The sequence below is a fragment of the Rattus norvegicus genome, chromosome 2 (assembly GCF_021556685.1).
Source record: "Rattus norvegicus strain SHRSP/BbbUtx chromosome 2, alternate assembly SHRSP_T2T, whole genome shotgun sequence".
Taxonomy (NCBI): domain Eukaryota; kingdom Metazoa; phylum Chordata; class Mammalia; order Rodentia; family Muridae; genus Rattus; species Rattus norvegicus.
In genome coordinates this window covers 237,443,920-237,456,725 of record NC_141535.1, presented here as the reverse complement: position 1 = coordinate 237,456,725, position 12,806 = coordinate 237,443,920, and the positions used below count along the sequence as shown (strand labels likewise).

General features: G+C 45.3%; 1 protein-coding gene across 2 annotated transcripts in view; it reads right to left on the bottom strand.

Annotated features, from left to right (window-relative positions):
- Lpar3 (lysophosphatidic acid receptor 3) overlaps positions 1–12,806 on the bottom strand; it is a gene marked incomplete at its 5' end in the record, with an annotated part of 70,246 nt that overhangs the window by 39,662 nt on the left and 17,778 nt on the right. For both annotated transcript variants that reach the window (NM_001439416.1, NM_023969.3), the window contains 1 exon segment: positions 6,219–6,975. In NM_001439416.1, coding sequence (NP_001426345.1) covers positions 6,219–6,954 — 736 coding nt within the window.

Sequence of the window (12,806 nt, the reverse complement as noted above, 5' to 3'; positions counted from 1 at the left end):
ATGTACATGTGTTAATGTGTATGTATGTACATGTGTTAATGTGTATGTTTACACGTGTGTGTACATGTGTGAAGGTGTATGTGCACACATGTATGTGTATGTATGTTCGTGTGTAAATGTGTTTGTGTACATGTATGTGCATGTGAATACATGTGTGAATATATGTGCATGCATGTGTGTATGTGTGTTATGTTTGACTGTGTATGCGCATATGTGTGTGCATGTGAGAATGTGTGTTCATGAACATCACTACACTCACATGCTTGCCTGCCTGCCCCCATCCTTCTTCCCTCCCTCTTTCCGTTATGTTTTCCTTCCACCTGCCTTCCTTCTCTTCTTTATATCTAGTGGGGCGAAGGCGTTTCACAGATTAAGCACATGCACAATGTTAAAGGCTTGGGGTCTGGTCCCGGTTCCTTTCAGAGCCAGCAAATCTCCCAATTCTGCTAGAGGTGGAAGGAGCCCTTGAAAGCAAGGAACCCTGGAAGAGTGTGTCTGTAGGATGGGAACACTGTCATGAGGGACATTTCGTACACAGGACAGATGCTGGCTCTGGGTTGTAGGACTCTTATGGAGTTGACTATTGTTCATTGTGGCACGATACACCAGGTTTTGGTCATACATGTTACAAAAATGAACTATGAATGCAAATGTCATCTGTCAGAGATAGGAGTCATTGACAGAATTTGGTCTGCGGGAAGAAGGTCATTCACAGAAATCAACAAGATGAGTGTAGAGATTTTGTGCTGACCACAGCCGACAATCCAGACCTCCAGTGACAGAGACATTTACCAGCTCTCGGGCGCCTTCTGCAAAGGAGACCCTACCAGCCCCCTCATCACTGCCTGTCAGTATTCCAGAATCTCCCATCACCGTGGCACCAACAGCAAGGCTCTGGGCTCTGTCCCTAGGGTACTTGGTGGCATGTCTGTGGATGAGAGGACAAACTGCTTCAATACAGCATGAGCCCTCCAGAGTTACACTAAGTTTTAAGATGGAGTGCTAACGTTTTCTTAGTGCTGACTAGGGTCAAAGGCTAACTGAGTTGTTTCATAAGCATCATGTCTTTGCACCTTCGAACCCTCACCATAACAAAGGTACTGTCTCCTCGGGCAGATGGGAACTCCCAAGTTACAGAGCAGTTAGCTAAACTGCCCAGGGTCACACAGCCTGAAAGTCACAAAGTCGGGATGAAGTCTGATTCCCTCCCACGCTCCAAGTTCTTTCTCTTACTGCCTGCTTTGACGAGCATGTGGTTTGAGAGCTATGGATCTTCCAGAGGGGCTCAAAGCCATTACGGCCTCGCTTCCAGTTTGTCTGTTGGTGCATCTACATTGAGTTATGAAGAGTGGGTGAAACAACAGCGGAAGGGCTCGCCACACACCGACCTCATGGTGAGAAGTACTGAAGCGCTCGCTGCTTCTCTCTCTCCTTCCCAAGGCGAAACTCTCCCTGACTTCAGCTCCTTCCTCATGTTGGAAAATGGGGTACCCATTTGTTGTAGACTATGACATGGTCCCCATAGGCTCATATGTTTAAACATTTGGGCTTCATCGGGTGGCACTAATTCAGGAGGTTTGGAGCCCTTGGGAAGTGGAGACTTGCTAAAGGAAATCGCTGTCTCGGGGGTACATCTTAAGGCTTATAGCCTGGTCCTGCCTCCCGTCTTCTGTCTGGGTCCTTGCTCCTCAGGGCAAGCAGCCCGACACTTGTGCTGCCACAGCCTCTCTGCCACTACGTCGTCCTCAGCACAGCAGACTGCACCCCCAAAGTCATGAATCAGAACAGTCTCTTCCTTCCCCAAGCAACTCCTTCTCAAGTATTTGGTCACACCAAGAACACCACTAGTACACTCCTCCTAGCCACTGCCCACTTTGTAGGCCTTGGCCACAGCTGCTAGAGGCTAGCATGTTGGGAGCAAGCCCAGATTCTTCTTTGAGGTCCAGGTTTTCAAAAGCCACTGGACTTCTCTAAACATCAACTTCCTCATCTATTAACCCTGTCAGAGTAACATGTCCAGGAGAACAAAGAAGGGTCTAGCACCAGCCCATGTGAGATGAGAGGAAGAAAGAGGAAAATACCTTACTTCTTATAATTATCATAGGCTGTTGCAACAGCCCTTAGCAATTATATATGTGTGTATATATGTATATGTGTATATGTACGTGTATATATATATATGTGTGGGTATGTATATGTGTGTGTTTGTATACACATATATGTACATATACACACATACATGTTTGTATACATACACATACATTTGTACACACACAAACGTGTGTGCTTTTTGGCAGAAACACAAGAGAAGAGGCAAAGAGAGAAAAGCAATCTCTTTGACCTTAAGACTTGACTTTTCAAATATTCCTGCTCATAAACCAAGAAGTTGATATGTTGTTGATCAGACTCCAGCACATACAAACACAAAAATAAAGATTAGCACATGATGTTCAAACCTATCAAGTACAGTGCATACTGGCGTTTCTTTTTATTAGATAGTGGGTTTTTTTAATGTGCTGATTACAGCCTTGCCACACCACCTCCCCTTTGTCCAGCTTTAATGGCTGATAACTAGTTGTGGTCTGGAAATGTGAAATAGAAAATTCCAGAAGTAAAGCATTCATAACTTTATATTTACCCTGTTCTTCTTAGTGTGACACTTCACCTCCATCTCACCCGGGACAGTTACCCAGCGCATCCTCACTGAATACAAAGCTCTTCCTTTAGTGACCATGACTCTTGAAGGTCAAACTCATGGCCAGGCTGTCACCGCGGATCCAGTTGAGGAATCCTTACATCACTTGGTACTGACTCCAAAGTGTAAGGGTACTTAGGCTGGCAACCGGATATGACAAAGAGAAACCATAAAGCACTACTTTAAATAAGAGACAGACACACAGACAGGGAGACAGAGACAGAGAGATATCCGTACACTGAAATTGATGAACTCCAAGCAGTTGCTGTTGTTAATCCAATTTATACATTAAGCTTTATCACAGCATGTATAGGGTTTGGTATATGCTATGCATCGTGGAGTACGTTAACGGATCACAGCCCACACACTGAATCACCCTATGGTACAGGAAGTCTCCCGGAAGACTTTAAAAGCATAGGTTCACAAAGCCCTTCGCCTTTTGTTTTATTTTGTAAGACATTGCAACACAGAAGAAATTCCAGCGGGTTTCTGATCCCTGTGTCCACAGGTCACGTGGTACGCTGTTTGACAATAAACACTGTTCAGCGTGTGTGTTGGTCACTGCAGCTGGTGAGGTTGTAGACAAGTAGGGTTTAAAAACCACACCTTAAGCAGGGGCTCCGTGCTCTTTGGAAGGAGGGATCATACATTGTCTCTTACTGGGTACCAGTAAGCAAGTTCCTCCAGGGCAGGGATGCACAGACATCACTGCATCAGGGTTGCTGAACTATAGCAGGATGCTGACCTGACTTTCCAATCACGATGATTCAATATTCACAGCACCACCATCACCACCCTCAAGAAGCAGTCTACTCCTTGTCCTGCCCTGTAAACTTTCTTGTCCAAGACCTGCCCTGTATACTTTCCTGTCCAACTTCCCTGGCTTCCCTTCCCTTTCACTGTTGGACCCTTTCTCCAGTGGTAGAGCAAGCATCTGCAGTCCCAGGCCCTTCCTGCTGTGCTGCTTTGGGAATTTCTACCATCACCTTGTTACAAATTACCTTTTAGATTTATTCATTTAATTATATGTGCAGTGAGTGTTGGCCTGCATGCATTCATGTGCACTATGTTTGTGTCTGGTGAGTGTAGCGCTCAGAAGAAGGTATCTGGTCCCCTGGAACTGGAGTCAAGGATGGTCCTGAGACACCACGTGGGTAGCAGGAATCAAACCTTGGTCCTCTGCAAGAACAAGTGCTCTTAACAGCTGAGCGTCTGTCCAGCCCTCTAATGTCGCCTTTAATCCTGCTGTTTCTCATACTTATGACCTCTTCTCACACACATAATTCTTCCTTTCCTTTTCCAGATACACTGCAGACTTTCTAAGTTGTTCCTCCTCCTTACTTTCCTCTCTGGGAGTGATACAAAACTCATAAATTCATGCAATCTCTTACCTCCTAGAACTGTTTATGGATATTTATGGACTGACTTTCTAATACGTCAAAAACATTTCTAAGAAACTTTGGGACTTAATCCTCAGTGAGTACCCCTTGCTTAAGAAGGTTTATCATTTTTTTATTTAAGTACCTAAGTCACAGAACCAGTTTTAAACAGCCCATTTCTACATTCTGAGAAGCAGTGACTATGAATGTAGACCACAGAACTGATGGTTTTCCTAATATCCATTATTTGGGAGACATTTGTGCTAGTCAACGGAATTCCTACAAGAGCTGAGCATGTGGGAGCTTTCTCTCTGGGAAGCCGTGAGATGCTCTCATGGAGAAGGCTCTACATTTAGGCACAGTTAATCCATGACTCTGTGTTGGCTACTGCCCTCTAGGAGTCTCATTCATTCAGCCTTTCATTGTTTCTACATTTCTCTCTGAAATACACACACACACACACACACAAACCCACACACACTCATACACATATACACCACATACCACACCACACACCACACACACACAAACACACACACACTCATACACATATACACCACATACCACACCACACACACACACACACTCATACACATATACACCACACCACACACCACACACACACAAACACACACACACACACACTCATACACATATACACCACATACCATACCACACACACACAGTCATACACATATACACCACAAACCACACCACACACACATACACTCATACACATATACACCACAAACCACACCACACACACATACACTCATACACATATACACCACATACTACACACACCACACACACATATACAAATACACACAACACACATCACACACACACACCCCCACACAAACACACCTCTTCCTTTCCCTTTTCTTTGGCTACTTACATCTTGGAAAGAACTTAGAGAGACCATCCATTCAACATCAGATGAGGACAGTTACCACCCTCAAAAGATGAAGCAGTGTACCTCAGACCACTCTATAGAAAACTTTCAAAAGATCTGGAGTCAAACCCCAAATCTGCCATTAAAGAAATTAGAAGCTAGAAATCTTAAAACATGACCACCTACCTCTTCAGTTTCGTTTCCCTTTCCCTAACTTCCTGTCTTCCACCAAATCCCTCTGACTCACCACCAGGGAAACTTCCCCACTCAGCATTCAACTGTCCTCTTGTCACTAACCAATGCCCCAGCCCCTTACACTGGAATCCCAATGACTTCTTCTATTCTTCTTGGCATTGCCATGGTTTATTCTAGTTTTTTTCCTCACCCACCACCACACCTGTTGAAACCACATGAGTCCTTTATTTTAAACTCTTCCATAACATGGGACAGGGAGAGTGAGGTGCTCAAAGGAGAGGGCTGGTCAGGAAAGATACCAGCAAACAAGCAAACAGAGTAGGGCTTGGGAGTTTGTTTTGTTGGCAAAGCTTGTCTTGCAAGCCTGTGGACCTGAGTCTGGCCCAAAGAGTATATATTTAAAAGCAGGGCGTGGTGGTATTCGCTTGTAATCCTAGTCCTCACGAGACAGAAGGAGGTGGATTCCTAAGGCTTCTTAGTCAGAAGCTTAGCCTCTTTAGTGAGTACCAGGACACTGAGAGACTGTCACACAAAACAAAACAGTGTTTGAGGAATAATACCTGAAGTTAACCTCTGATAAACAGACACACACACAGACACACACACACACACACACACACACACACACACACACACACACACACAGTCCAAACAAATCAAAACTGCTTATTATAGTCAGTGACATCAAATATGTAACATTCTTGAGGCCTTGGCAAACCACCAACAGGGAAATGACTTATGGCATATCACTTAAACCCTCCGTCTGGTTTCTTTATCTGGCTGGGGCAAGATAATTAAAACACCAGTCTCCCAGAGCTGCCATGAGAACTAAATACATTAATACTCATAAAAATGACTCAGAGAAATGCTGGGCACCTAGTGGGCACTACGTAAATACTTATTAAACAGGCCCTTGTTTTGAACAGTCTTCCTGGGTTCCTGCTAACCTCCAAGTTTGACGGCACAGTGAGTGGCTGGCACACAGTGGGCATGGGTTGTCTGCCACGTGATCTGCTGCATGCATGGGAATACCGGCCGGCTTGGCTCTGCTTACCTAAGACAGTCATCACCGTCTTCATTAGCTTCATGGGGGCCCTCCGGCGGCTGATGGAGCCACTCGTGTGCGGAGAGAGGACGTTGGTTTTCCTCTTGACATACATGTAGATGCGCACGTACACCACCACCATGATGAAGAAGGCCAGGAGGTTTGACACCGTCCAGAAGATGAGGTAACTCCTGCTGTAAATCGGGGCCAGAGAGGAGCAGGCTGAGATGTTGCAGAGGCAATTCCAGCCCAGCGTGGGGACCGCCCCCATGAAAATGGCTATGGCCCACACCAGCAGGATGAGCAGCGTCACCCGTTTTTTGGTCAAGTTGCTGTGGATTCTCATCCTCATGATTGACATGTGTCTTTCCACAGCAATTACCAGCAGATTGGCCAGGGAGGCCGTCAGGCTTGTGTCTAGGAGCCCCTGGCGGAGAAGCCAGCGGTTGACAGTCAAGGTTTTCGACACCGGGCCGGTGTTAAACATCAGGAACACATAAGCGATTCCGGCAAAGAAATCCGCAGCCGCCAAGTTAGCCAGCAGGTAGTAGAAGGGAAAGTGGAACTTCCTATTCGTGATCACTGCTGCGATGACCAGGGAGTTAGAAAAAAATATAAAGAGGCAGAAGAATGTCCCAACGCACAGGACGATCACGAGCTTCGTCCCCGTCCACTCGTCCGCCGTGTCTGTGTTGCTCCTGTTGTAGAAAAAGTCCATCCGCTTGTCATAGTGACACTCATTCATGGTGGACAAGAGCCGCGTGTCCTAGGACAGAACAGAGGAAGACCGACGTCACTCTAGGTGAACTCACTTGCTAAGCCACTGCCTGCTGCCATGTGACGCCCCTCCCCCACGTGACCCCTTTCAGTCTCCCGGGGTCTCATTGCCGATGCCCTTTGCTCAGTGCTTGGCTGGAAGTTTCAGGAGGGAGCCCGTGTGTCTCTTTTACCCACACCAGGATCTAGAGGCTCTGCCCAGCCTCGTGACAGGTAATTGAATAGCTGGCCAGTGAATGAATGGACGGACGATCCAGGAGGCACCAGTGTGTCAAGTGTGCTGTCCTCCGATTCCCCCTCTGCCCGAGTGACAATAACAGGGTAGCAGGAATCATTAATGAACGTTTCCTGCTGGTAGCGTCCAGGCCAAATTTCTTATTTATGAGCTCTGTTCTGTAATTAAGAGCAGCCTGGTATGCCAGGCATATCCTTGCCAAGAGAATGGTGTTGAATTTCTCTTCCGTGGCCAAATGCTTTCTCCAAGAATTGATTTCCACCCCTCCGCTTCCAATCTTGATCACTCTCCACCAGCATTCAGTGCCAGGCTACAGCTGCAGTCACTTACTAAGCATATAATATGGTGTAGGAAGGGAGACTCTGGTCTCAGTTCCCCCTCCCTCCCCTTACCTTCTCCTTCACTTCTCCCCCATGGCCTCCTCTTCTAAATGGCACCAATATGAATTTTTATGCTGGATTTTTCCGGTCTAATCCCTTCAGCCTTGTTCCTTTGCCAAGACACTCTCTAACCCACAGGTGGAAGGGGATGGGACCTTTACAGACGCTGCTGACATTTAAGGTCTGTGCACAGAGACAACCCAGTGCGCTTGCTAGGCGAAGGCAAGTCCTTGAGACTTGTGTGAAGGGGGTCCCCACACTGTGATGTCAGCCTTGCAGGTACCAGGCCTGCTAAGCCTAAGATTTCTTGGACCCCAAAGATGGGAGATCCTAGACAAGGCAGGGTTCTGAGGACGTCAGTTTTTCTGTGCTTTCAGAGCAGAGCTGGGCTATGTGTGGTCAAGACCACGAAGGGTCCTGTCAAAAACCATTGGAGTTGAAGGCCCAAGAGTCTAGCCTCTGACTGGAAGGGATCCCTCATAAAAACAAAGCAAAATAAAAACGAAAGAAACAAAGCAAAATAAAAACGAAAAAACGAACAAAAACCATTCAAGGTTGGAATGTATCCACTGAAGAACCTTAGGCTCGGCAGACCTGAGTGCTAAGCTGTCTACCTTTGGGAATGAAGTGTGTGTAACCGGGAAATTGGAGGAGGAACTCCAAGTTCTGAAACTTCCTGTCGATTCAGAAATCTGATACCACACCGGAGTACAAATTGCCACCCTAGACAACAATTTTAAGTACTAAAGCTGCTGTTCTTGAATAGTCTGCTTCCCAATTTATGCTTTAATTGTATAGTGATAGCTTACTCTGAATTAAATGTCATTTGTGAGATAAAAAACCCACTTGATATAATTGAACAAACTTTATACTTTTCACAGCTTTTTAACCTCATGCTATATGTTCTACTTAACCAATCCCTAGATTTGGACACGAGGCTATTTTCCAGTGTTAGACCTTTATAAGCAATTAATCTTTATATAGATATGACCGACTCTAGGGATAATTCATGGTTTTCAGAATGAGATAGAGGAGACCAATGCATCTTAAGGGTTCTGATGGATCTTGTCAACTGCCTGGACGTGACTGGATTCCTAGGTTTACCAGCACCACAGGAGGGTTTAATAGAAAATATCAATTAGAAATTCAACTGAATACCTAAGGAGAAAATTCAGCTTTCAGCAGTGCTAAAATTATACAGCGATTCAGGACCACCGAGGGAGCCATGCTGTGAGTGGTCTGCTTGTATCACTCCAAATCTGGAACCCCACTGTGGAGGGTCCATCTCTCTGTCCTCAGCACTGAGCCTACACCACCATAAAAGACCGCCTTGGATTCTCACTCATCATTCTACCATGTGAGGGCTCGACAGCCAGGCTCCAGTCTTAGAGCAGAGACCTGGCCCTTCCAAGACAGGAAATCTGATCTTGGACGTCCCGACTCCAAAACTGTGAGAAATGAACTCTTGTTCTACATACCTAGTCCAAGTTACTTGAGTTATAGTCACAGGAACTGACCAAAATGCTGCGTGAGGAGTCTTAATGACACAATGATACTCTTTCCTTTCATAATTAAAAATGATTTACATATTGTGTTTTGCTATGTGCTCTAGGCAGCTAAGGAAAGCAATTTTTTAACTTAAGTGTGATGTCACTCTTGAGTGATTTGTTAGGGATATTATATAGAATGTAAGAGTTCAGATCTTATAAAAATCTATTTTTTTCTCCTTTCTTCAAACAGATGTCAGATTTTTAGTTTCAGTTGTTACATTTGGTCAAATCTATTGTGGGACTCCTCGAGGAATGGTACTTCAAAAATCTTAAGATTCGACTTTTCTTCCTTAAACAGTAAGCTGTAGATTCCAAAAATTGTTATGAGAATAAAAAGATCCTTTTGTCTTGAAAAAAATTGAGCTATCGCAGGAAAACTATGATTTATAGTACTCATACCAAGTAGTTCCCTTCCCCCTCCACAATCTCTAGCTGAGAGAGACGGAATGAGGGGTCAAAGTTCACACTGGGAATAGTTTAAAGCAGAAACAAAACAGACAAACAAAACAAAAACAAACAACGACAACAACAAAAACAGCATGAACTATCAAGCAGTAAGTGCAGGCCCTGCCACAAAGTTGTGTTAGGACAAGAAAAAAAGCTCTTGGTTATTTTAATTATCAACAATAACATGCGTACAAACAGAAACACATAACTCTAAAATTTAAACAGCTAATTTAAAAGGCAGAAATACGGGTCAGCTTTTAAAACTTCATTTTTAATTTCATCTATCTATCTATCTATCTATCTATCTATCTATCTATCTATCTATCTACCTACCCATCTACCTATCTGTCATCTATCTCCTTCCATCCATCCATCCATCCACCCATCTATCCATCCATCCGTTTATGATACCGGATTTCTTTGTGTAGTTCTGGCTGTCGTGGAACTCATTGTGTAGACCAGGCTGACCTCTAACTCAGAGACCCCGCCTGCCTTTCCCTCCTGGGTGCTGGGATTAAAGCGTGCACCACCACTACTCAGCGGTGTTTAATGACTTTTAAACAGGAGTTCACAAATTTTGTGTTCATTCTTCTTTCAGTTGTACATCAGTTGCTCTGAAAATAAGCTTAGTGTTCAAAGGGAAAGTCTGAGAGACCTGTGTCTCAGCCAACACTCGCCAACCCTGCTCGGTTGGGCTTTTCACTGAGAACAGGGTTTTGTCTAAAAACTTCAAGTCACCGTAAGACTTTCTGTGCAGACAACTGACTGCATCTGGACACAACCTTCATCGTGAAGGCTTCCTGTCACCATCACCCCATCTCCTGCACTGGCTTCCAAGGCTCCTGGTGGTTCCCGGTGCCGATTAACCACACATTATCACACTTCCTAAGATGAAAATCACCAAAACTCCTCGTCAGTTTGTAAGTAATGGCCAACTTAGCATTTCTTGACCTCTCTCAGACCTTACAACACGATTCTGTGACATCAAACAAGTGAAAAAGTCATTTCGCTCAAGCCTAAAGTGCTCTCTGCAAGATACCTCTTAATAACTCAGCTTGCCGTCACTTGGGAATGTGAAGGCCATGATTCATCTGCACAGACAGCCTGTAGCCCATTCAATGCCCAGGACTTTCTTCCATAATGGGATCGTTGGTGTCCAACTCCCACCCCGGCCCACTCTGCTCTGACTGATTAGGGATCTGTCTATTATGCTCAGCCTGATAGAGGTGGATTGGACCACTGAGTGGGTGATCTGCTGTGTCCCCTCCCCTAAATTGAAAAGTCTGAGGTAGGTGTCTTTCCTACCTTACACAGCAGCCACTGAGCCCAACCAGGGGGCTCCGTCACTTATTAACTGCATGTTCTCAGTGAGTTAATACCTGCACTCTGGTTCAATCTAATTACTAATATTAAGTGTGCACCCTGGGCCGAGTGCTAGACTAAGCAGTTTACACGGATCGCTACACTCTTCTTCCCAACATGATGTGCAGCCATTTTTCGGAAGAGGAAACACAAGCACCTGCTGGAGGTCACACGGCTGGAAAGCAGATGTCGCTACTTTGGCAGCTCTCCCAGGAGCCCCCACTACACCGTGTTTCCTCTTCCCAGCCAAAAGCAACACCAGGCAGCACCTCGGATCCCACTTAAGCTGTACAGTGCAGACACATTGCTGAAAAAGAGATGAGTGATGAAGTCACATTCAAAGACCGCCCGACAAAATATCATCCTGAGTGAGGTAACCCAATCACAGAAAAACACACATGGTATGCACTCATTGATAAGTGGTTATTAGCCCAAATGCTTGAATTACCCTAGATGCACAGAACATATGAAACTCAAGACGGATGATCAAAATGTGAATGCTTCACTCCTTCTTTAAAAGGGGAACAAGAATACCCTTGGCAGGGAATAGAGGGGCAAAGATTAAAACAGAGACAGAAGGAACACCCATTCAGAGCCTGCCCCACATGTGACCCATACATATATAGCCACCCAATTAGACAAGATGGATGAAGCAAAGAAGTGCAGGCCGACAGGAGCCAGATGTAGATGTATCCTGAGAGACACAGCCAGAATACAGCAAATACAGAGGCGAATGCCAGCAGCAAACCACTGAACTGAGAACAGGACCCCCTGTTGAAGGAGTCAGAGAAAGGACTGGAAGAGCTTGAAGGGGCTCGAGACCCCATACGAACAACAATGCCAAGCAACCAGAGCTTCCAGGGACTAAGCCACTACCTAAAGACTATACATGGACTGACCCTGGACTCTGACCCCATAGGTAGCAATGAATATCCTAGTAAGAGCACCAGTGGAAGGGGAAGCCCTTGGTCCTGCCAAGACTGAACCCCCAGTGAACGTGATTGTTGGGGGGAGGGCGGTAATGGGGGGAGGATGGGGAGGGGAACAGCCATAAAGTAGGGGAGGGGGAGGGGGATGTTTGCCCGGAAACCGGGAAAGGGAATAACATTCGAAATGTAAATAAGAAATACTCAAGTTAATTAAAAAACAAAAAAACAAAAAACAAAGACCGCCCCACAGTGTAAAACACAGACGGACATTCCAAACAGCCTCTGGTCCCCTCCTCTTTTGAAATAGCCTTGACACAGAGAGAAAAAGACATCTTTAGAACTATGTGTTCGATTTTCACAGCACGTGGGACGCAATATGGTCACATCCACGACGCTAAGTCTTATTTCTGCGACATCTCAGCCGCTGTTCGTTTTTATCCCAAAGGGCCAGAGGATTTAGAAGTTCTGACCCAGAGCCACAGGGGACACTGAACTTTGGAACAATGATCACAACTTCAAACTCCGGTAATGTAAGACTTCACAAGACGGTGGTTTGGAAAGTCTATGTGTGGAATCCAAATGAAGACTTTCTAGCAAAGCTCTCATTTAGATTCTCCCCAACTTGCTTCTCTGAAGAGGAAGAAGAAAGGAAAAAAAAAAAAAGATAACCAGGCATCTTAGAATGTGGAAACAATTATGGAAATGAAGCCGTCAGAAAACCACCACTCGAGTCGCTTTTATTTCTAGCTACATCTTAAGAGACAAGCTGTTGCTTGGCTTTCCGGGAACACGCCCCTCTTCCAGAAGGAAGGTGGGGTGAGTTGATGCTGTCTGTGTCTTCTCTCCATGGCCCACAAACATAGAACCCCTCTCCTCCTCAGAAACTTCGTCTAGGTGGGAGTTGAACTTCACCTTAG